Source organism: Portunus trituberculatus, chromosome 17 (assembly GCF_017591435.1).
Source record: "Portunus trituberculatus isolate SZX2019 chromosome 17, ASM1759143v1, whole genome shotgun sequence".
NCBI lineage: Eukaryota > Metazoa > Arthropoda > Malacostraca > Decapoda > Portunidae > Portunus > Portunus trituberculatus.
Window position 1 is genome coordinate 248,580 of NC_059271.1, and position 25,048 is coordinate 273,627.

The following is a 25,048-nucleotide window of genomic DNA, read 5'->3' on the forward strand; positions in this document are numbered from 1 at the left end:
TTCTATTTTGCCTAACCTCCACTTTTCCCATGTATAGATGTACTGTACTGACCATAGCCTTTAGAATGTACCACTTAGTACTGATAACAAGACAAAATATCACTGATTTGTTTTGATTCACCTAGAGAGAGAGAGAGAGAGAGAGAGAGAGAGAGAGAGAGAGAGAGAGAGAAATAAAGTTGGAGATTAGATTAATTTATGGGTATATCTGTAACAATATTAACTTATTGTATTGCTTGTTGTTTTGTGTTTTGGCAGGTAATACAACTGAAGGAACTGCTTGAAGTGCGGCACAGTGTGTTCATCATTGGACAAGCAGGCACTGGCAAGACTCAAGTTTGGCGAACACTTTTCAGGACGCTGCACAACATGAAGAAGAAGCCGACGTGCTTTGACCTCAATCCCAAGGCAGTAACCACAGATGAACTTTTTGGTTACATTAATCCATCCACTAGAGAATGGAAAGATGGTGAGCTCATACAACACAGATACTATTGCCTCTTCATATATATATATATATATATATATATATATATATATATATATATATATATATATATATATATATATATATATATATATATATATATATATATATATATATATATATATATATATATATATATATATATATATATATATATATATATATATATATATATATATAGTGTATGTGTATGTTGGTGTTAGATATTGATATTTGTGTATTAGTAATGATTTGGTGTGAATACATGGGTGTGTGTACTGCAGGGCTATTCTCCAGCCTGATGCGTGATCAGGCCAACATGCCCGGCGATGCTCCAAAGTGGATAATTCTTGATGGTGACATTGATCCTATGTGGATTGAATCCTTGAATACACTAATGGATGACAACAAGGTGAGGCAGAAGTGATAGTGGTCCAGTATGTTGCTTTTCTCATGTCCAGTGTGTACTTAGCAAAATCATATGATGAATTCATTAATAAGTGGATTTTTAATATGAATTTATTTACCATTATTCTTTCATGCAAGTAAAGGAACTGTATATAGTAGTAGTTTTACAATGTGTTCAAATTTGTTTATGCTATAGTAAAGAATGATTACTTTTTTAGTAATTTGCACTGCATGTATATAAAAGAAGAATAATAATTTAAAAAATTTTGTCTGACAGATTCTGACCCTGGCCAGTAATGAACGCATCTCTCTCACACCTTGCATGCGTCTGCTGTTTGAAATCAGCCACTTGCGCACAGCCACACCTGCCACAGTCTCCCGGGCTGGCATTATTTACCTCAACCAGGGAGACCTTGGCTGGAACCCGTGAGTCAAGCTTGCATGCATTACTCCATGCATGTCAATATCCATCAGTCTATCTATCCATCTATCCTCAGATCAATCTCATGGTTACAAAGCCAAAGTTACAGGAGTCATTGGCTACAATTTTCACTCTCTTGCTTTCTTTCCCCAGTTATGTCACCAGCTGGATAGACCGGCGAGAGGTGCAGAGTGAGAAGGCCAACTTAATGGTGCTCTTTGACAAGTACATCCCAACGTGTCAAGACATACTAAGAGTTCGTTTTAAGAAGATCACACCAATGCCAGAAATTAGCCATCTGATGATGCTTTGCCAGCTCCTGGACTGCCTCCTCACACCAGAGAATGCTCCGCCTGATAGCCCTAAAGAAGTCTATGAAGAGTACTTTGTCTTCGCACTTGTGTGGGCTTTTGGATCTGCTCTCTATCAAGATGGGGTAAGCTAGCAGAGAGAGAGAGAGAGAGAGAGAGAGAGAGAGAGAGAGAGAGAGAGAGAGAGAGAGAGATTTTTCAATATTTTTCATCATTGAGACTAATCTATTTTGATGTTTTGATATATAGATTATGATTACTGTCTCAGAAACACTTAAGATTTTCCACAAATGATAGAGTAGATTTTTGCTCAATTATTTTATTTTGATTCCTCAAGTGACAGCATAGGTCGGCTAGATGAGGTAATGAACAAAATGTGATGTGCAATGCCTTGGAGACATGAGAATGGCTGATACAAATCTGATTATGGGAGATTTTTTTTTTGACACACACTTGCATATATATATATATATATATATATATATATATATATATATATATATATATATATATATATATATATATATATATATATAAGATGACACATAAGTTAACAATAAAAATGGGGACTGCATAGGATAACTTTATGAGCATTCATAAAAATTCACAAAAGACACATGCAGTGATACATAACACCTGTTTTCTCTTGTCTCTACTGTGCCAAATTCCTATGGATGGTTTAAACTCATTTCTTTTTTGCCACCACTATAACACTTTTCAAACCTTTCCTTTTTATATTACTCACTTATTACTCATTTTCATAGAATATTGACTACCGAGTGGAATTCAGCAAGTGGTTTCAGCAAGAGTTTCGCACTGTCAAGTTTCCAACAACTGGCACTGTGTTTGACTACTACATTGAGAGGGAGAGCCTCAGATTTGCCCCCTGGACTGAGAAGATACCAAAGTTTGAGTTGGACCCTGACATGCCGCTGCAGGTCTGTAGCTTTCTGTGTGTCATACTTTAAAGATAAGCCATCACTTTCTATTCTTCCATCTATCTCTCTCTATGTGTATATGTGTCTGTGTCCATCTATCCATCTGTCTGTGTGTCTGTCTGTCTGTCTGTTTGTCTGTCTGTCTGTTTGTCTGTCTCTGTGTCTGTGTCTATTTTATGTTGGTTAGTTTGTGTCTGTTGGTTGGTTTGTGTCGACTTGTTTGTCTCTTTCTAAATCTCTCTCTCTCTCTCTCTCTCTCTCTCTCTCTCTCTCTCTCTCTCTCTCTCTCTCTCTCTCTCTCTCTCTCTCTCTCTCTCTCTCTCTCTCTCTCTCTCTCTCTCTCTCTCTCTCTCTCTCTTGTATTTATGTTTAAGTTTTACTGTACATATCTACTCAAATTAAACATTTTCTTTCTGTATTTGAATATATAAAACTCATAGAACTGACTGGTACATGACCTCTCTTCATTGAGATCACAGTTTTTTTTGTTGGCTATGATTGATGTTCGCAAAACCTGTCTGGCACAAGTTGACTGTCAGCAGTGTGCACAGAGCCTGTCTGACATCAAAGAAGTGTTGGAGCTATGCATCAATTGGTCATCACAAGAACTCATTGCTTGAAGTACAGATCTCATTGGAGTCATGTTTCACAGTTGTCATATTTCCTTTGTAAGACACACATAGGTACATATATGGAAGCACGCATGTATTCATGCATACATGAATATAGATACACAGGTGCTTTCAATTCACATCCTAATTATAAAACATCAGCTAATACTGGTTAAACAGTACTGCATACTAATGTTTACTGAACCATTGTATGTGGCTCTGTGTTGGAATGATAGAAAACATGTTTAAAATAGAGTAATCTCACGGATATATGTAATATGTAATTTTCTCATGTATGTATTATTTTCTTAACAACTTAAAAGTGAATTTAACACTGGAACAATGGATGGCAGACCATCTATTTTGCCATCAGTTAATGACTTGTTGGTAAAACAGTGAATACTATTAACCTGCAAGGTTAATAGTATTCACCATATATAGAGGAATTGCTCCATCAGAGATACATTACTTGTTGTGCAGTAGATGCATATTAAGGTTGTTTATGTATTTTGCTCAATAGTGATGGTGTTATTACCTTTAACTTCAGAAATGCGTATCCTATCACTGCTGAGTTGTAGTGCATCATAGTGGAGGGAAACTTGGATTGACTTACAGGCAGCGAGCACATGGAAGGTTACAGATAGGTAATTGTTTTGCAGAAGAAAGAGTTAAGAGTTGAATTTTACTCTACACACACACACACACACACACACACACACACACACACACACACACACACACACACACACACACACACACACACACACACACACACACACACACACACACACACACACACACTTACGTATGAGCGGAATGTAATGTATTCCAACATAAATGGAGTGATATCGGGGATTTTAGAACTCAACGATTACTTGAGGGACAAGAACCCAGATATTGTGGGTCTTACTGAAACAAAACTGAGAGAGGAGAAGACCTGATGATGGTTGGAGAAGGAAATATAATGTTTGGAAAAGAAATAGAGTAGGTAAGATGGGAGGAGGAGTGATGTTGCTGGTTAAAAAGATATAAAGGTGGATCAAGTGAAAGAAGGTATGGGAAAGGCAGAAGTGCTAAAGATCAGAGCAGAAACTAATGAAGGAAAAAGAGGCACTACATAGTGGTGTACGTACCACCTAAGACAAATGCATGGTCAGTACAGGAATATGAAGAAATGATAAGAGATACAGGAACATGTCTGGAAGAAATGTTGGGTGGCTGTGAACGAACTATAATGATGGGAGATTTTAATTGTAAAGAGGTGTGTTGGGAGGACTGGTCAATGGAAGGATCAGAGACAACATGGGAAATACACTATTGACACTGGCAATGGAAAATGTGTTAACTCAGTGGGTCAAAGAAGATACTAGGTTTGGAGGAGAGGAGCATCGTCAAGACTGGACTTGGTCTTTAGTACAGAGCCAATGGTCATTGAGGAGATGAGGGTGGAGTGCCCTTTAGCAAAGAGTGATCATGCAGTTTTGGAGTTCAAGGTGATAGATGAAGAGAAATCTAGAAGAAATGAAGAATATAAAGTGGGAAGATGGAATTATGCCAAGACAGATTTTGGAAACCTAAAGAAATTCTTTCAAGAGACAAATTGGATGAAATTCAAGAGTGCTAAGGAGCAAATGAAAAGTGGAAGGAATTTATAAAAATATACAAAGAAGGTGAGAAAAATTTGTACCAATAAGACAACATAGAGAAGTTGGAAAGCAGGACTGGTTTAACGATAGATGTGAAAAGGCTAGAACAAGAAAAGAGGATGCATGGAAGAGGTGGAGAAGGAAAAGACGGATTAAGCAGTGGGAAAGTTACAAAAGAGCAAGAAATGAATATGTGTTGATTAGAAGAGAAGAAAGAAAGAAACAAGAAAAGGATATAATTGATAAATGTAAAGACCAACCAAGGCTTTTTACAGACATGTGAACAACAACATCAAAAATAGAGAAAGTATTGAAAGTTTAGAAGTAAATGGAGTATGCAGTGAGGATCCCAGGAAATGGCAGAGGCTATGAATGGATGCTTTCGGAAGGTATTCACAAAGGAGACTGCTTTTGACAAACCACTGGTAATGGAACAGAAAGGGATTATGAAGGAGTTTCAAGTAACTGTGGAGGAGATCAAGAATATGATGGGGAGTTTAGAAGTGAGAAAAGCTGTGGGACCTGATGGGGTATCAGGATGGATTTTAAGAGAATGCAGGAGCAACTGGCAGAAAAAGTTTGTGAAGTAATTGATGCCTCATTAAGGGAAGGTGTAGTGCCCCAAGACTGGAAAAGAGCTAACATTGTCCCAATTTATAAATCAGGTAACAGGACCCATTGAACTATAGACCAGTGTCACTTACAAGTGTGGTAGCTAAGATGTGTGAGAGGGTGGTGAAGAATAGATGGACAGACTTCTTGGAGAAAAATGACATACTTTGTGAGTGTCAATTTGGTTTTAGAAAAGGGCGTTCATGCACGACAAACCTGATATGTTACTATTCGAGGGTGATAGATGTAATACAGGAAAGAGATGGTTGGGCTGATGGAATATATCTGGATTTAAAAAAGGCCTTTGATAAGGTACCACACCGGAGACTGATCTGGAAACTTGAAATGGTAGGAGGAGTGCATGGCAGTTTACTAAAATGGATGGAAGACTTTTGGTAGGAAGAGAAATGAGAACAATAATTAAGGACAGACCATCAGAATGGGGCTTGGTGGAGAGTGGAGTTCCACAGGGATCAGTGTTGGCACCAGTAATGTTCGCGGTCTACATAAATGACATGGTGGATGGGGTGTCCAGTTATGTGAGCCTATTTGCAGACGATGCAAAATTGTTAAGAAAAGTGAGATGTGACAAAGATTGCGAACTACTCCAGGAAGACTTGGACAGAATATGGAAATGGAGCTGTACATGGCAAATGGAGTTCAACACGACAAAATGCAAGAAATTAGAGTTTGGCAAGAGTGAAAGAAGAATCAGGAGTATGTACAAGATAGGAAATGAAGACATAAAACCAGTCATGAAGAAAAAGACCTTGGGGTGACAATTACCAATGACCTATCGCCAGAGAGACATATAAACAAAATAATTGGAGAAGTATTGAACTTATTGAGGAACATAAGAGTGGCGTTCGTATATTTAGATGAAGAAATGATGAAGAAAATAATTACTGCAATGATAAGACCAAGGCTTGAATATGCAACAATACAGTGGGCTCGAACTTAAAGAAACACATAAGGAAACTAGAGAAAGTACAGAGGGCTGCAACAAAATGGTGCCTGACTTAAGAGATTTGACTTATGAAGACAGACTGAACAGAATGCAACTTCCAACCCTGGAAAACAGAAGAGAAAGGGAGACCTGATAGCAATATACAGAGTGATGATTGGCATGGAAAAATGGATAGGGAAGATCTGTGTATGTGGAATGAAAGAATGTCGAGAGGGCATGGGAAAAACTAAAATGGCCACTTATAGGAGAGATGTGAAAAATATAGCTTCCCTCATAGAAGGGTGGAAGCATGGAATAGTTTAGACGTGGAAGTGGTCAACGCAAGGAATATTCATGATTTTAAGAAAAAGCTGGACATTAGTAGATATGGAGACGGGACAGTACGAGCATAGCTCTTTTCCCGTATGTTACAATTAGGTAAATACAATTAGGTAAATACACACACACACACACACACACACACACACACACAGAAGGGTGGCTTAAAAGGAAGCAAATTGAAATGGATAGAAAATGATTTGAGGGGGAGAGAAATAAGGACGGTAGTTAAAGATATGAAGTCCAAGTGGAGAGCAGTAGAAAGCGGAGTGCCACAGGGGTCAGTATTGGCACCAGTACTTTTCCTCATTTATATTAACGACATGCCAGAAGGAGTGAACAGCTACATAAATTTGTTTGCGGATGATACGAAACTGTGCAGAGTTATAAAGCAAAAGGAGGATTGTGAAATACTGCAAGAAGACCTAAATAAGATCTGGGAATGGAGTAAGAAGTGGAAATGGAATTCAATGTGAACAAAAGTCATGTCATGGAAATGGGAAAGAGTGAAAGACGACCTGTGGGAATCTATAAGATGGGAGATGGAGTAGAACTGGAGAAAGTCAAAAGGAAAAGGACTTAGGAGTGACGATGGAAGAAAACAATCAACCAGTAAGCCATATTGATAGAATTTTTAGAGAAACATATAATTTGCTAAGAAATATTGGAGTAGCATTTCACTACATGGACAAAGAAATGATGAAGAAATTGATAAATACTATAATAAGACCCAGATTGGAATATGCAGGAGTAGTGTGGACCCCTCATAAAAAGAAACACATAAGAAAATTGGAGAGGCTACAAAAAATGGCTACAAGAATGGTCCCAGAACTTGAAAGGATGACATATGAGGAGAAACTAAAAGCTATGGATCTACCAACCTTGGAACAAAGAAGGGAGAGAGGAGACCTGATACAAGTCTATAAATTGATCAACGGAATGGACCAAGTGGATAATGAGAAACTGATCCTGAGAGAAGAATATGACACCCGAAGCACAAGATCGCATAGTAAAAAGCTGAGAAAGGGAAGATGTCTGAGAGATATAGAAAAATATAGTTTCCCGCAGAGATGTATTGAGACGTGGAACAGTTTAGATGAAGAAGTAGTGTCTGCAACGAGTGTGCACACTTTTAAAGTAAGATTGGATAAGTGTAGATATGGAGACGGGGCCACACGAGCATAAAGCCCAGGCCCTGTAAAACTACAACTAGGTAAATACAACTAGGTAAATACACACACACACACACACACACACACACACACACACACACACACACACACACACACACACACACACACACACACACACACACACACACACACACACACACACCACCAAGTGGACAATGAGTATCTGATCCTGAAAGAAGAATATGCCAGTCGAAGCACAAGATTGCATAGTAAGAAACTGAGGAAGGGAAGATGTCTAAGAGATATTAAAAAGTATAGTTTCCCGCAAAGATGTGTTGAGACGTGGAACAGTTTGAATGAAGAAGTAGTGTCTGCAACGAATGTACACAGTTTTAAGGAAAGATTGGATAACTGTAGATATGGAGACGGGGACACACGAGCATAAAGCCCAGGCCCTGTAAAACTACAACTAGGTAAATACAACTAGGTAAATACACACACACACACACACACACACACACACACACACACACACACACACACACACACAAACTGCGTAGTGTAGTGGTTAGCACGCTCAGCTCACAATTAAGAGAGTCTGGATTTGAGTCCCGGGAAGCGGCGAGGCAAACGGGGAAGCCTCTTAATGTGTGGCCTCTGTTCACCTATCAGTAAATTGGTATTGGATGTAACTTGAGGGGTTATGGCCTCGCTTTCCTGATGTGTGGAATGTGTTGTGGTCTCAGTCCTACCCAAAGATTGGTCTATGAGCTCTGAGCTTGCTCCGTAATGTGGAGGGCTGGCTGGGTGACCAGTAGGTGACTGAGGTGAATTACACACACAAACACACACACACACACACACACACACACACACACACACACACACACACACACACACACACACACACACACACACACACACACACACACACATATACTTTGTAGGGGAAGCACTAATGTGACAAAGAAGACTTGTTTGACAATGTGTAGAAGAAATGTTAAGAAAATATAGTGTCTTGAATATAATTATATAAATTTGGATTAGTTTAGATGAAACAGTAGCTCAAGTAAAGAATATTCATGAATTTAAAGCTGAGCTGTATGTTTTTAGATATGGAGACTGGACAACGTGAGCATTAATTGGTCTTTTCTTGCAGACCATGACCAGGTAAATGCAAGTATGTGCAAAACATACACACACACACAGAGATTCCAATCAGAATTATCCAATGTTGAATGAAAATGGAGAGACTGAATATTCAATAAGACAATAAGACATGAAAAGTTTGAGAAAGGGGGAGGTGTTTTTGAATGATATATTAAAAAGAAATACAGTTTTTTCCATGGAAATGTAAAAATCTGGAATAAATTTGAAAAGAGGTGATAGAAGAAGGAAACCTGGCATATACATATATAAAGACAAAATTTCATAACTAGTTCATTATGAATAACAAATAAGCGAATATGAGAACATTTCAAGTGCTTGTGTCATAATGAAGGCTGATGTGTATTGTCATCTCCCTGTAAAATGTATAGACTAATTTAAGAAACTGGAAAGAGTTGCGATGATAATCTCAAGTATGAGGGAGATGATATTTCAGACTTGATCAAAAGGTTGTAGTTTAGTGCAGATAGATAGATAGGTAGGTAGGAGAGAGAGAGAGAGAGAGAGAGAGAGAGAGAGAGAGAGAGATTTTTTATTTACCACAGTGTTCAAAAGAATGTCAGTTAGTGGAAGTAAGCAGAGCAAACCTCTTGAAGGGATCATGGAAGAATCCTGCAAGGAACATATGTGACCTAAGAAATTAACCATGTAAAGTAGGAGTTAATTGAGATGAAGCTTTACAGATTGTACATATTACAATGAGATAAATATGGACAATTTCTAACATAGAATTGAACATATTCCTTGGTACATTATATGTTTATTGGTAGAAACATCATGATTGTATTTTTTTGGCTCACACACACACACACACACACACACACACACACACACACACACACACACACACACACACACACACACACACACACACACACACACACACACACACACACACACACACACACATATGGACAGATGGATGGACATACATACATAGATAAATGCATACATTCATACATACATATATGCATTCATACATAGAGACAGACAAACAGACAGACAGACAAACAGACAGACAGAGAGACAGACAGACAGACAGACAGACAGACAGACAGACAGACAGACAGACAGACAGACAGACAGACAGACACACACACACACACACACACACACACACACACACACACACACACACACACACACACACACACACACACACACACACACACACACACACACACACACACTTGTATGTCTTTATATCTGAGTGAACTCTTACCATTCCCGCAGGAGTCTCTCGGTCCTCGGGTATTATCGGTGAGTGGTAGGTCACCTGGTGTGTCTGGGGAAGTACAAAGCTGTCTTTTCCCTGTCTTTTCCCCACAGCTTCCTTCATTTGAATGAGCAATATTTTGTTTCAATATTTATATCTATTTTCCTCATTTGAATGAGCAATATTTTGTTTCAATATTTATATCTATTTTCCTCATCCAAGAGAATCAAATAACTTTTTGAAAACTTTTGAGAACTACACTTTAATTCTGTATAACAAAAAAGGGAAAAGTGAGCTGAGTCAATGCTCCCTGGGTACATCAGGACCCAGCGCCATGCAGAACCCTGCCTCTACAGTTCAATTTAAGCATGAGCGTATTTCATAGCGTGTGGCGATTATTAGTCTACAGTCTCGCTAATACAGCCATGTTACTTTACACCAGTCTTTACTCCTGCTGTCACTGCTTCCCTCCCATGTTTGTCGTCGTGTCCTCAGTGTTCCTCGTGTCCCTCGTCTATTAGAAAGGAAGATGCGTCCCTCACTGCAGTCTAACTCTTGCCAATATTAGGTACAACATTTTTCAATTGCATTTGCTTCAGGCTCGCTTCACTGACTATTATATTTCTAATCCATATTTTAAACTATCATAGACATTGCAGTGAGAGAAACTTAAGTGTATAGATATCTATGCCATGCATGAGACATATAAAATGCATGACATTTAAAATCTGTAATTGATAGTACAGTTTATGATGAATAAATGTAATATCATAAATGCCAGAGTGCTCTGTACATATATGCCGGAATGAGTCTTAGTAAGGGTGATGACTGCACAAATGTACATATATTACTTTTATTTTGAAAATGTTGACATGCGAAAATACTTTTCTTGTAGCTGATCTTCATGCCATTAATATGACCACCTTTCCATTTTATGTGTTTCACAGGATTGACAGTGAAGAATGACTGTATTGTTGCTCAGATCTCTTTCTGTTTGTCTTGATGTCATTCCTTGTGCATCAACAGGTGCTCCTTCATGCTCCATTAGGATCAACATGTTTTAGACACACACACACACACACACACACACACACACACACACACACACACACACACACACACACACACACACACACACACACACACACACACACACACACATGCACAGTGTTTAATGCATGGAATATGCATGTGAAACAGTAAGTATAGTTTGTTGAAAACACTGAAAAATTTGATACTTTTGTTAATTGCATTTAGTTTATTAGAAAATATTGTACATGATTAATAATTTAAATTTGTAATGACCACAGTAATCAGTATCACATTACATATATTTATTATCTTAATACTTGAACCCTATTTCGTAAGCTTTTTTGTTTTATTTGTTTTATTGATATAAGATGTAATGAATATAGGTCTAAGGAAAATTTCTGAAATCTTATACAAGAATTCATCATTTTATACCAATAGCATTTTTTAAAAGAACATTGAGTAATCAGTGTGACTTGTCATGTTCAGCAACTACCATTTTTATCTTCTTCTATATCTCATACTGCTGCTGCTGCTGCTGCTGCTGCTGCTGCTGCTGCTGCTGCTGCTGCTGCTGCTGCTGCTGCTACTGCTACTATTGTTATTACTTTTACTGCTATTATTACTACAATAAGTGCAACAACAATTGCAACAACAAACACTTCTACTGCTACTACTACTACTACTACTACTACTACTACTACTACTACTACTACTACTACTACTACTACTACTACTACTACTACTCCTCCTCCTCCTCCTCCTCCTCCTCCTCCTCCTGTTGCTGTTACTGCTGTTGCTAGTTACTGCTGCAGCTTTTGTTGCTGCTGCTGTTGCTGCTATTGCTACTGTTACTGCCACTGCCACAATCACAACCACTACCACTTTTACTCTTACTCCTTAATAATATCATTATTATGTCTATTGCCATCACTGTCAATGTTATTTTGTGTTTAAGTAATAATTTTCATATAATTTGAAAACTCATATTATATATATATATATATATATATATATATATATATATATATATATATATATATATATATATATATATATATATATCAGTTGAAGAAATAGCATCAAAGAAGATTTGAAATTTATGGTATTCATGAGGGATGTCAGCTGTATTAATTGCCACAGCTACCAACATCACTGCTGTCATCATCACATCACCACCACCACCACCACCACCATGCCCTTTCTTGTTATCATACAAATTGAGCTTAGTAGATCAAATCACCAACAATGACACATACTCCAGCACAGCTATAATAACAATGCACCCAAATGCTCCTGATGTTTGGCCACCACCTCACTCTCTACCAACACATGACAGAGGTTCAACAAGGCCTTGGAAACACTGTCACTCTTTTACTCAGATTGACACAGACAATGTGAAGTTTATGTTTTAATGTACAGCACAAAGTAGTTTTTTTCAACAATCATGGAAGTGTCTTGCATCTTGACAGTTTAATTTCTAGGTTTGTGTGTGTGTGTGTGTGTGTGTGTGTGTGTGTGTGTGTGTGTGTGTGTGTGTGTGTGTGTGTGTGTGTGTGTATACACCTAATGATGCATAGTTTAATTTCTCAATAGAATAAATGTAGCAACTTGATTATTAAAATGATATAGAATTCAGTAATTATTATTTAAACAAATTTAAAATATAGAATTCAGTAATTATTATTTAAACAAATTTAAAGAGAAGACAATGAGAATATGCAGGACACAAATTTAACAAGTTATGGCAGTTTTTTTTTCATGTTATAAATACCATATAGTAGTAATGATATAATGATATTTTTTATATCAACAAATTGTTATTTTTTTGTGCTATTTGTTTCCTGTACCCATCAGATTTGCTAGTAAGAGTAGCCTATGGGGGAAATATGTATGTTCATAGTCTACTGCTGAACACACAGTGAAAAATGTAAAGGTTTTAGGTTATAACATTTGCTTAGAGAAATCTTGAAGTTTTGCTCTAGTTTTTTTTATATTTTGTAGGGTATTACATAAGTGACCATTTTATATACCTATGTATTAAAGAATTATTATTCTTTTGCATTTTGTTGTGTCCTGCAATTGCTTGTTCCTGCATGGCTCACCAATACCTTCATGGTGGTGACATCAGTCGTTGATGGTTCACACCAGTGAAACAGTGCGACTCAAGTTCTTCATCAACCTGCTCATGTCCAAGTACCATCCTGTGATGCTGGTCGGCTCATCGGGATGTGGCAAGTCGGCTCTTCTCAATGAAAAACTGAATTCCTTACCTGAGGAATATGCAGTGTGCAATGTTCCCTTCAATTACTACACCACTTCAGGTAGTGTACAGAGATGTCATGTCATAATGCAACCATATATAATGCATATGCCATGCAAATAAAGTATTTATTATGTAGCAAATAAACTTCCTTCAAAATTCTTGAAATATTACCTATACAACAGACATCAGTTTTCTTTTTATTCAAAGCAGGAGCTCTTTACTAGAGTTTATTTATTTTGTCAATAGTTATGTCATGTTGTTTGAGTGTTAGGTTAAACAGAATTGAGCACAACCTCTCTATTTTGCTATAGAACATTTTATTTGTAATGGAAGTGCTATATGTCTCATGGATTTACCATAATCAATCAATGATTCACAAAAAAAATTCATATGTCGGTTACATAACAATAAAATTCATGCATGTTTGCAGATATTTAAATTGCTCACTTTTGTGAGTATAGATATTTCTGTCAACAGTGTTACAATACACAAGGGAATTAAATGAATTGTAATTTGTAATGCATTCCCTTTATTCAGGTTCTGACTTATAGGAAAGTATTGAATATAATGAAAGCTGTGCTGATTTTATAATTTGTGTATGAAATTGCAGTAATCATTTAGAATATTTTTCAGCATCACAATAGATGCATAATCAGTAACTAGATTAGGCATATAAATATTTTCCACAATATTCACAATGTCATGTCATGCATTATGGGTTTATTAGAAAGTGCTCCTTTTTTTCTCTCTCAAAAGAACTGCTTCAGAGGGTGTTAGAGAAGCCCTTAGAAAAGAAGGCTGGGAGAAACTTTGCACCACCAGGCAACAAAAAGTTAGTGTATTTCATCGATGACATCAACATGCCAATGGTGAGACATTATAATGTACAGGTTTTTGAAGATCATAACATAACAAGAACTTCTGACGGAAGCTAAATTTCTTTATTATTTGCTTGATCAATTAAATTTAACCTTTTTTGAGTTAGCAAGAGCAAAGTACACATACACAGTACTCATAGATTTATTCATCAATCCAAATTTTCAACTGAAGTCTTTAATAATTAATAATTTAATTTTTTGTTGCATTTTTGTAATAGTACAGTTTTGTCTCAGTGCAATTTATGTATGAATTTTTTTCTGTGCAATATTTGCTTGTTTGTTTATGAACATTATATAGATATTTAAGACGGTAGGATAATGATTGAAGAGGATGGTGTAGAGAAGAGATGGTGACAGCCTGTTGAAGCATTGTTGAGAATAGTGGAGAAGATGGAAGGTGATAGAGTTGCAGTGGTGACAGAGCAAGGGATGAACATGCTATTCCTCACCAAGGTGGACCAATATGGGACTGTGCAGCCTCACACTCTGATCCGTCAACATCTTGACTATGGCCACTGGTATGACCGCACAAAACACACTTTGAAGGAAATCCACAATGTGCAGTATGTTGGAGCAATGAACCCAACGGCCGGCTCCTTCACCATCAACCCTCGTCTCCAGCGGCACTTCAGTGTCTTTGCAGTGAGGTATGGGCTCACCAAAATGTTTAGACTTTTCTACAGTTTCAAATAATATTGTGGTATTTTCTCTTATTGTCTTTGTGAGAGTATTTTGTTTAAGCATTTGATTCTCATTAATATTTGTAATAATTTCCATCCACAAGATTAAGAATAAAGAGGTTTTGTTTGCACAGCTTTCCAAGCATGGACAGCCTCAACCTGATCTACTCCTCCCTGCTGGACCAGCACCTCAAGAACCCAGCCATGAAGTTCAACCCAGCTCTCATTCGGGTATGACATGTGCACGGACTAATGTAAAGTTACCATTTATGAATTTTCTGTTGATTCTTAATGATAATAATTGCTTGTTCATTAGGATCCTGATCCTGTTAACTTCTTCAGTGTGTGTACCATGCTTGCACATTAGTGTATGAAGATCAATGTATATTATGGCTTTTTATGCTTTTTTCTCTGGAATGAGTTAAAGGCAAAAGAAGAGTGGCATATTTCTTTATTGATTATTAATAGTATTGAGAAATATAGGTACTTGTAGAATGCTTCTTGAATGGTGTAAGATTTGATGGCTGTTCAACAAAGTTTCATAGCAAAAGTTATCATTCAGTTCTCAATACTCATGTTTGATTTTTTCAATTTATTTTATGTGTAGATGACAGAACCTTTAGTACAAGCTGCACTCCAGCTGCACCAGAAGATTACCTTCACCTTCCTTCCCACTGCCACCAAGTTCCACTATATCTTCAATCTTCGGGATCTCACCAACATATTTCAGGTGGAGTTAACTTGGTTTACTGTTATTTTTTAGTATTTTTCATCTATTGATTTGTACACAGTACAGTATGTATATCTAATGAGAGAATGATCAGTTATCTATATTGCAGTCTTGGAAGAAATCTTTAGTAGCTTGAATGTGTTAGACTAGGATGTAGACAGATGCACAATATTATGTATTCCAAATTATGTGAGTTTTCAAGTCTCATGATTGACCATATCATTACAGGGTTTGCTCTTTTGCTCGGGAGAAACAATGAAAGCTCCCATTGAGTTGTTACGGTGTTGGCTGCATGAAACTCAAAGAGTGTACGGTGATCGCCTCTTAGAGGAAAAGGATCTCGAGATGCTTAACAAACTACAGGTTGATGTAACCAAAAAGATCTTTGAGGTGAGAAAGACATGCACACCTGTTTATATGATGATATGTGTTTAGAGAGAGAGAGAGAGAGAGAGAGAGAGAGAGAGAGAGAGAGAGAGAGAGAGAGAGAGGTAGTTTGGATGAATGTAACATTTGAAAGTTGTGAAGATGAAGTGAATGAACATGTACAAGTGGGGACTCCACTGTGGCAGTCACTTTTGAAAAAGTTTCAGATAGATACGTCCAAGATTGTCACAGTGTATTGTCACACTGCCTTATTTGCTGTGAATTGAGGCAGGAAGTGTGTCGTTTTAGATCCAGAACAAATCCTACAGCTCTCATAAGGGAAGGAAGTAATCTGCAATTTGGCAGAGGAAGATGGAGCTAGAACAGAGACAGGGATATTCTATGGAATCAGGCCTTGAATGGAATGTCTAGTAGGATCTTTGTATTTGATGGAAGGTGTTGCAGCTGACTGACTGATATATTCATGTTGTTCTGATGAATGTCTATAGCAATAGCATGCATAATAGTTTTCAGATATCTCTGCAAGTCGGAACTGGTTTAGAGGCAGAAAGCTCATAATAAATATCAGCTTTTATTGATTATTCCCGATAATAAATAAGAAGCAGTAATATATTGACTCCTTTTAAACATTTTTTTTCAAGCGTCATCTTTACATTTTTTTGCCTTTTTATGATTCAAGAACGACGATGAAGAGAAAGAGACGGTTATTGAGGTATTTACATTTTGTGATCTTGGCACTGCTTGACCATGTACAGGTCCTCGTTGGGTCCTGTGCTCCAGAGCCTTAGGCCTCTGGGCTCTGGTGCTCTGTAGGGTTCAGTCCCCATGAGGTTCCTGTTCCTGGATATGTGTGTCCACCTTGCTTGTCCTCATGACCAAGGACAAAATAATATTTGTCAGAGGAAAACATGCCACTAATAAAACAAGGGGCATGATTAAATTGCACTGTGATGAAATGTAATGTACTTGCATAAAAATACATCCATATCCTTGTAATGCTATGCATTTAGATTATACATAAATATATGAATACTGATATATGTACATTATAGTCATACCAAAATTATATATAGTCATTCATATATTTGTGTTGCAACTATATTCTCTATAACAGCAACAAAATCTGGCTATGATTTTGTTGTTAGTTTGCTTACATTTTGTGGCATTTGGACTCATTGTTTACAAACATCCAGTCATTAAGACTACCATTTGTATCTTGCATAGGATCTGCCTTCAGGTAAAAGTCATAGTCAAAACTAGAATTAAGAAGTGCTTCATCACATTTGAAGGAAGTGAAAGGAACAAGCGTAACAGTAAGTAGAAAGATAGAAATAAAGAATTCAGGTCATATTGCAAAAGAAACTTAAATTTGACAATTGCATATGCCTATGCATTTGTTCCTCAGATACAGTAGGGTGGTCCACAAGACCTACTGTTTCCACCAAGGTTGATGAGACTAAGAATGTGAATGATATGTGTATATAGATCTATGAGTGTGTGGTGCTTTATCTGGCTCACCTTATGTCAAATTGCTGGCCAGGAATATACACTTTGGTAGTTTATTTACCTTGATCTATTCCCCAAATGAAATATAAAAGTGATGTTAAAAGTTGCCTGTGCAGTTTTTGCATTTTTGCACGTGCTTTTTTTAGCTTAAGTGTGTGTATTTTTTAGGTTCATTATGTTGTGAAGTAATTTAAAGATGTCTATATAATATTTATTGATTTTAGGTGTTCATTATACTGTACAGCTCATTGGAAAGCAGAATTTTTGTACCTTCTAGAATCTGCTCACATGTACATACATACTGGATGCATTGACATACTGAAATCTTGAATATTATTCATTTACTGATGGGTGTAAAACTTTACTCTAAAGAAAAAAAATAACACTGTTTATTTTCAACATCACCTATCACAAGAAAGTAGCTAAATCACAGTTCATAGCTTGTCACTGATGTAGATGTATTTTTTCTTTTAATTAGAAATAAAAGATGAGTATTAGAAATTCTAAATTTACAGTTCTTGGTGTTGAGGAAGATAGAACTGGTATACCAATATAAAAAATTGCTTTATTATGGTTATTATCATGTAGTGTATACAAAATATGAATGTGATATTTAGTACTTACATGCATGTAATAGCATTTTTTATGTATTTTGTATTAGTGCAGACTTTTTTTTTATCTTTTGAGGGGGATAGAACAAGTGTGTTTAATTTTCACAGAACACTAGTTTTTATCACAGAACTATATATATATATATATATATATATATATATATATATATATATATATATATATATATATATATATATATATATATATATATATATATATATATATATATATATATAATTATTGCATATTGTGGAATGTCCAAGTATTGACATCCATTTTTCTTATCGACTTGTTTTGTGAGATGTAAACTTAACCAAGAATGGATGGTAATAGTTCATGTATATATGATTATCACGCAATACTGTGGTTAACTGACCAACTTTGCAAAGCTGCTCACATCTCTTTTGATAGATGACCATTGACAGTATCATGTAAGAGATTATTACTGATATGATCAGAAAAAGAGCCACAAATATTGATATGCATAATATAATGACTTTGAGTGATATGGATGTATATTTATGCATGTATCATCCCAATAATCTTTCCACAGTTACAGATATGATTCAAGGATCTTAGAAATCCATTTGAATGGGAAAGAGGCAGGCTAGTGATGAATTATAATATTAAAGTATCCTTTATATGCCTTTGATGGCATTATGTATGCTTTAAAAGTTGAATCAATGGAGTGTTTTATAACTTCCTTCCCTGTTTTAGTATTCAGCTCATTAGTTTAAGAATCTCTCATGCTAATAAAAACAGTGAAGTTGACCTCACATCACTTGCCTGTTTGAGTCTCACAAGTGGGTAGAAACAAACTAACAGCATATTAAAAGTGTAGTGAAGTCCTGGTGAGAGTTTTCTATAAATCTGGTTTGTAATGCTGTGTTTGAGCCTCAGGACTGAACACTGAGGAATCACCAAGAGCACTAAGTGTCTCCCTTTTTCTCACTCTGTCCATTTTCACAGTCCTTACCATTGAGATCTACATATTTCCATGTTACTGTGTGTGTGTGTGTGTGTGTGTGTGTGTGTGTGTGTGTGTGTGTGTGTGTGTGTGATGCTTATCATAGTACTGCTTTAATACTGAACATTGTAATTGTGAATATTACTCCTCTTGCCACATGCAACTTCATCCATATGCTCACGGACAACCTGGCTTTGGATAAAAGGAGCTGGATGAAGGAGAGGTCATGGCAACACCAAATGTGTTTTGTCACTTTGCACGAGGAGTTGGGGAGCCGCGCTACCTCCCCATACAATCATGGACAGACCTCAACACCATTCTGCAAGATGCTCTTACCACCTACAATGAGCTCAACGCTGCCATGAATCTGGTGTTGTTTGAGGATGCCATGGCTCATGTCTGTCGGTAAGTGAGAATCACTAACTAGGGAAATAACTGACAATCTTTAATAATAATGATGGAAATAAATGTTTAGAAATAACTTAAAGCTGTCACATTGTCATGAGAGGAGGAAATGCTACTGTTCAAAACACACTGTAGCTTATTGATGATATGATTGATTGTATGTGTATAATACTTGTTTTCTGTTGATCACAAGGATAGAAAATTGTTTTCCTTAACCTTTGACAAATCATTCTGTTGAGTGCTCCATCCAGATCCAGACCCAGCGGCCAAATAGAAAAAGCGAGACTGTAATAGGGAATGTCTGTGTCTGTGTGTATTGCTCAGTTAATATGAAACATGCAAAATTCAAGTGAAAATCATGTTTTTTTTTCTGTGCATACATTTCTTCAACTTGCCTTTGCCTACAGCAATACTGTATTGAACTCATTCCAGTAGTCAAGAAGCAAAATTTCTTAGCAGCATTTCAGAATAAAGTCTTTTGAGGATGCTGATACAAGTAATTTTTGAGGACAGTACAGTATGTATTAAACTTTACATATAAAGCTCAGCAGTAGTACATATGAATTGCAGTAGCACCTTCCTCTGTGCTGAGAGATCTTCTTGCCATTAGTATATTCACTAAATAACCAATTTATTATGCTCCTAAAAATATGATCCAGGCAAACCAGCAGTATTTTGCTCCTCATTGGCACTTGCACGTAGGATTAATCGCATCTTGGAGTGTCCTCGAGGCAATGCGCTTCTGGTGGGAGTGGGAGGTTCAGGCAAGCAATCCCTGGCCCGACTTGCAGCATTCATTTCTGGTCTTGAAGTGTTCCAGATCACACTCACCAAAGACTACGGCATTCAAGAGCTAAGGGTAAATATTCCTTAATTCACTTACTCTTTGGTATGGGAGATGTCAATCTGGTACATAGATGTATATAGATGGATGGCTTGACACATACATGTATAGGTAAATGGATTTTGCAATTGTTGTTGACTTATTAATTCATAGCTTTTTACCTATTTTTTGTAATTTTTAAAAATTTTGTATACATATTGTATGTACAGTATACTGGTATAGTTGATAGATGCAAGAAAGCAAAAATTATATAGGTATATGTGTAGAATGAAGATGCACCTGGATAAATTGCATGTTTCTTTTGCATTTTATTGAGAGTGTTTTAGATGTTTGAAGAAATTAAAGTGAATAGAAGAAACTTGTATTCAGTTGTCAAATATCATGTGTTTTATCAATAGAGATACTTTTGCCAGCTTACAGTACTCCGTTTTATTCAATATTGTCAAAAGGTATACATTTATTACAATGCAGTATCTCAGTATGTATCTCATTATTTGATTTTTTTCTTTCCTGGCTCTTCTACGTACACTGTTGTAGGCCCTAGGACAGACAGTGCTGGAAACTGAAAAAATGCAAACATATTTGTTCTTGTGGTTAACATATTTAGTATTTTATATATTTTCTTATTCATTTTGCAGACAGACTTAGCAAATTTGTACCTCCGTGCTGGCTTGAAGAACCTTGGGACAGTTTTCCTCATAACTGATGCTCATATCCCTGAAGAGAAATTTCTTGTCCTTATCAATGATTTGTTGGCCTCAGGAGAAATACCAGACCTCTTCCCTGAGGATGAGGTGGAGAATATTGTGTCTTCTGTCAGGAATGAGGTGAGGAACCATATGGTTAAGGGTGAGTTATCATATGAAATAGTGCAACCTGTTAGCAATGAGTACATTTTGTAGTTTTGTGATTTAAGGTTTTTCAAAATTTTCCTTGATTTTTATTTGGTGCATTTTCTGAGTTTTCAAATGTATTGTTGCTTTTATTTTTTTGCTTTCTTATTCTATGATGTTGATAACTATGGAAATATTGTTTTTCATCTTCATACAAATATAAGCATCATATTTCCCTCAAGTAACAAGTTATTTATATGTTGTAAATTTGCATTGAACATCACTGTCAAAATGGTACATTTCAATAGCTGCAGTGGTCATAAGTACAATTCATGGTTACAAAGTCGTCACAATAATGTCATCCACTGCAAATAACATGCAACAATTTGTGTCGTATACACACTTTCAAAATCTGACAAGACAATATGTCTTGTGGACTGTATCTTCTAACATACTTGTTGTCCTTAAAACATCTTAGGAAGCAGCTAGGAGTCAACATGCACTGTATAGAGATGATATTACACAATCTCACTCTTCCTTTCAGTATTCATTTTTCATTTTGAAATTCTATCATTGAAGCAGATATGTTCCTGTTCTTTCACTGGTGCTTATTTCTTCTTTAGATATTTAAAGTATCTTTCATTAATTGCTGGTAAAGGAATAGGTAATGGTTTCATTCATACCAACTTTTTTCTATCTTCCAGATATTTTCTATGAATTATCATATCAATGGTAAAATTATTCAAAACTGGCATCACTGTGTCTCACAATACTGTTGATAAATTACTTCATCCCAGTTTTCCAAGTAGTACTTTGCTATATTTAATAAAAGGCTGACAGCGTCTAGTAACTGTGATGTGTGGTAAACTTCAGTGAAGTCAGACAAAACCATCAGTGGGGACATTTTCACCTATGAAGGACATTTCCTGTCAAACAATCTTTCTGATTACTTGGGATTACAGATGCAACATGCAGTTCTTGTTTTGTTGCCATTTCTTACTTATCATCATTAGTATGAAAAATTAGATTGATTGAACCCTTCTTCATCTTAAAACTTCTGGGTTCCATAGTAATCAAGTCTAACTATTATTTCACAGATTTTAGTGTGCACCCAGCCAGGGACACAAGTTGAAATTATCCTTCAATAGGGACCCTATTCACCATTCAGCCATCTTCCTGGCCTCTTTTCCTGTCATCTATATCAATTGCTGTGCAGTACACTCTCACATATCCACCAAACTCACATAGTGTCTCCCTGCTTGCAACACTCACCGTACTTACCCTTGATGATTCTCTGCTTTCATGTTTTTATATGTATCAATATAAGCCACTAATGCTTTTACATTTTGCCATCTTTATAATATTGAAAAGTAGTATACAGTCTTGATACGTTTTGGCAAGTTGGAGGTGGAAGTGAAGAGAGAGACAGTTGTTATAGCAGGAGTTCATTACTGACAAGTTTGGCCAGTGGCTCTTCAAGGAAACTGTTCCCTTTGAAGAAGCACCACCAGAAGTAGTTGGGAATGAATTTACCCCCACTTCCACTTCCAGTAGTATGCAGGCTATTCTCTTGTACAGAATTATTACTGTTTGTTTTTCAATGCTATATTCATGACCATCATTGAACTATTAATGTCGTTATTATTATTTCTTTTTCAAATAGACAGAAGATAGTTATAGAATACAGTATGTATAAACAAACCTCAAACTAAACATATTTAAATAAAGAATAAGATAGACGACTAGTAAAAATTGATGTTGTTGAAGGCTGTGAGGATCCTCTACTGTGAGGCCCTGTGAGTGCTCTTATAAATGTCATTTACAGAAACATGACAACACTCTTCACACTTTAGCTAAAAAAGGCAAAACGTTTAGAGGAAATAGAAGTTCTTTCTTTTAACAGAGTTGTATGTACTTTTCTGTGGCTTAAAGCTATGAGAAGGAAAACTGCATCTAAAAAAAACTTTTCATAAAAGTTTTTTTTTCTAAGCAAATGCAATGGCACTTGACAACAAACAAAAGGTTTAAAACTCTAAAAAGACCAGCAAGACAAATTTCTATACTGAAACTACACAATGTGCAATTGCAATGCTTCATTGAAAAGATTGTTTCACTGAAATAAAGAGTCTGTAATTTTCCCAAAATATTTTTACACTTAGGTTAAGAAGAAAAGGCAGAAAAAGACTTTGCTAAGATGTGACTAAAACAAGATATAGAGGAATTAAGTCCCTTGCCTGAGTGAAGTGAAAGTGAAGATGATGTCATCATCATCACCATCATCATCATCATCATCATCATCATTATCATTCACTCTTGCTCTTTTCTGTTTTCCAATAAATGCTTGTTTTGTATATCATTACTCTACTTTTTCTTTGTTGCAGTAGACAAGCTTATTAAAAAAGGCTGCTTCATTATGTTATTTTGTGTTCTAATTGCACAATCAATTAAAAAGGCATGAATCAGGCTTATTTCACTCACATTTATGAATTTTGAGTATATTTATTATATGTACCTCAACAGCATAGTATACACAGATTTAATTTTTAGATATGATTTCGTTTAGGTTTTTGTTTTTCCATTTATATATATATATATATATATATATATATATATATATATATATATATATATATATATATATATATATATATATATATATATACTATATATACATAATGACAGGTTTTATTTTCCTAATTACAATTTTTTTGCCTTTGCTTCTGTTGGAGACCACTTTACTGCTTTCTGCTGCACACTGACCTGTAGATTCTCATGTTGTATTCCTTTCCCAAAGTGGTGGCTCTGGTTTTGATGAGGGTGCAGTTTTTGAGGTGGGTACCTCTCGAGTCCCCTCGGTTTGCGCTGCACTCTTCTATTGCATATTGGTGCACACCACACCCTCACCTTTGTCACTTGCTGCTCAGCACTGCTGTGTACAATTTCACATGGTGCTTATTTTGCATTGATACTTGACTCTTGTCCTTTTTTTTCATGATTGCACTGAAAATAGCCTATTTGCTTCAACACACATGCTTTGCTTTTGCATATATCACTCAGGCACATTTTTCTTTTTTATTTGTTGTGTTTCAAAATTAGATAATCTTTTCCACTACCTGTTCCTCAGTCACTTAAATTTCATGTGATCTAAGATTACATTGCCAGATTTAGCAATTTTCCAAATTCTTATCCCAAGTTTTGTGCATATTTTTTGTGTTTTTAATTTTTGCTATCTTAATAAGTCATGTAAAAGTATTATATTGATTGCTATAAGCAGTCATTGTATGTTGATAAGTGTTTGTTATGGATTCATGGATTGCTGAAAAGTTTTGGAATAAGTAGTGTTGGATTGTGGTCTTACCCCTTGATGGTGTAGCAGCAAGGAAGGCCATATTGAGCATTGTGATTGTATTAATAATGGTCATGTGAGAGTAGTAATACAGCAGCTTGTTAGTAAATGAAAAAAGCCAAATTACTGACTTTCAGGTTGGTGTAGTTTGCTGTTTTGAAGTATCCAACCAGAAATTTTATGCTAAATTATCTTTGTTGTTCTGAGTAAGATTTAGATCGATGAAAAAAAGTTTGTGTTGGGAGAAACAACAAATATCCATTGCCTAAACTCTTCATGAAGGGGCTGTGGAGAAGCATTGCTATATAGTTCAGGCAATCACAGCTAGTTTACACATTGATCCTACCAGAG

At 36.1% G+C, this 25,048-nt stretch overlaps 1 protein-coding gene across 1 annotated transcript in view; it reads left to right on the forward strand.

Annotated features, from left to right (window-relative positions):
• Nucleotides 1-25,048, forward strand: part of LOC123505166 (dynein beta chain, ciliary-like) — a 116,262-nt gene that overhangs the window by 64,592 nt on the left and 26,622 nt on the right. Inside the window, exons 41-54 of the mRNA XM_045256326.1 lie at nucleotides 259-469; nucleotides 751-878; nucleotides 1,152-1,300; nucleotides 1,449-1,731; nucleotides 2,371-2,544; nucleotides 13,375-13,567; nucleotides 14,266-14,378; nucleotides 14,841-15,034; nucleotides 15,202-15,298; nucleotides 15,675-15,797; nucleotides 16,026-16,187; nucleotides 19,475-19,674; nucleotides 20,377-20,533; nucleotides 21,157-21,345. Of these exons, the coding sequence (XP_045112261.1) occupies nucleotides 259-469; nucleotides 751-878; nucleotides 1,152-1,300; nucleotides 1,449-1,731; nucleotides 2,371-2,544; nucleotides 13,375-13,567; nucleotides 14,266-14,378; nucleotides 14,841-15,034; nucleotides 15,202-15,298; nucleotides 15,675-15,797; nucleotides 16,026-16,187; nucleotides 19,475-19,674; nucleotides 20,377-20,533; nucleotides 21,157-21,345 (2,373 nt within the window). The remainder of the gene's footprint in view (nucleotides 1-258; nucleotides 470-750; nucleotides 879-1,151; nucleotides 1,301-1,448; nucleotides 1,732-2,370; nucleotides 2,545-13,374; nucleotides 13,568-14,265; nucleotides 14,379-14,840; nucleotides 15,035-15,201; nucleotides 15,299-15,674; nucleotides 15,798-16,025; nucleotides 16,188-19,474; nucleotides 19,675-20,376; nucleotides 20,534-21,156; nucleotides 21,346-25,048) is intronic.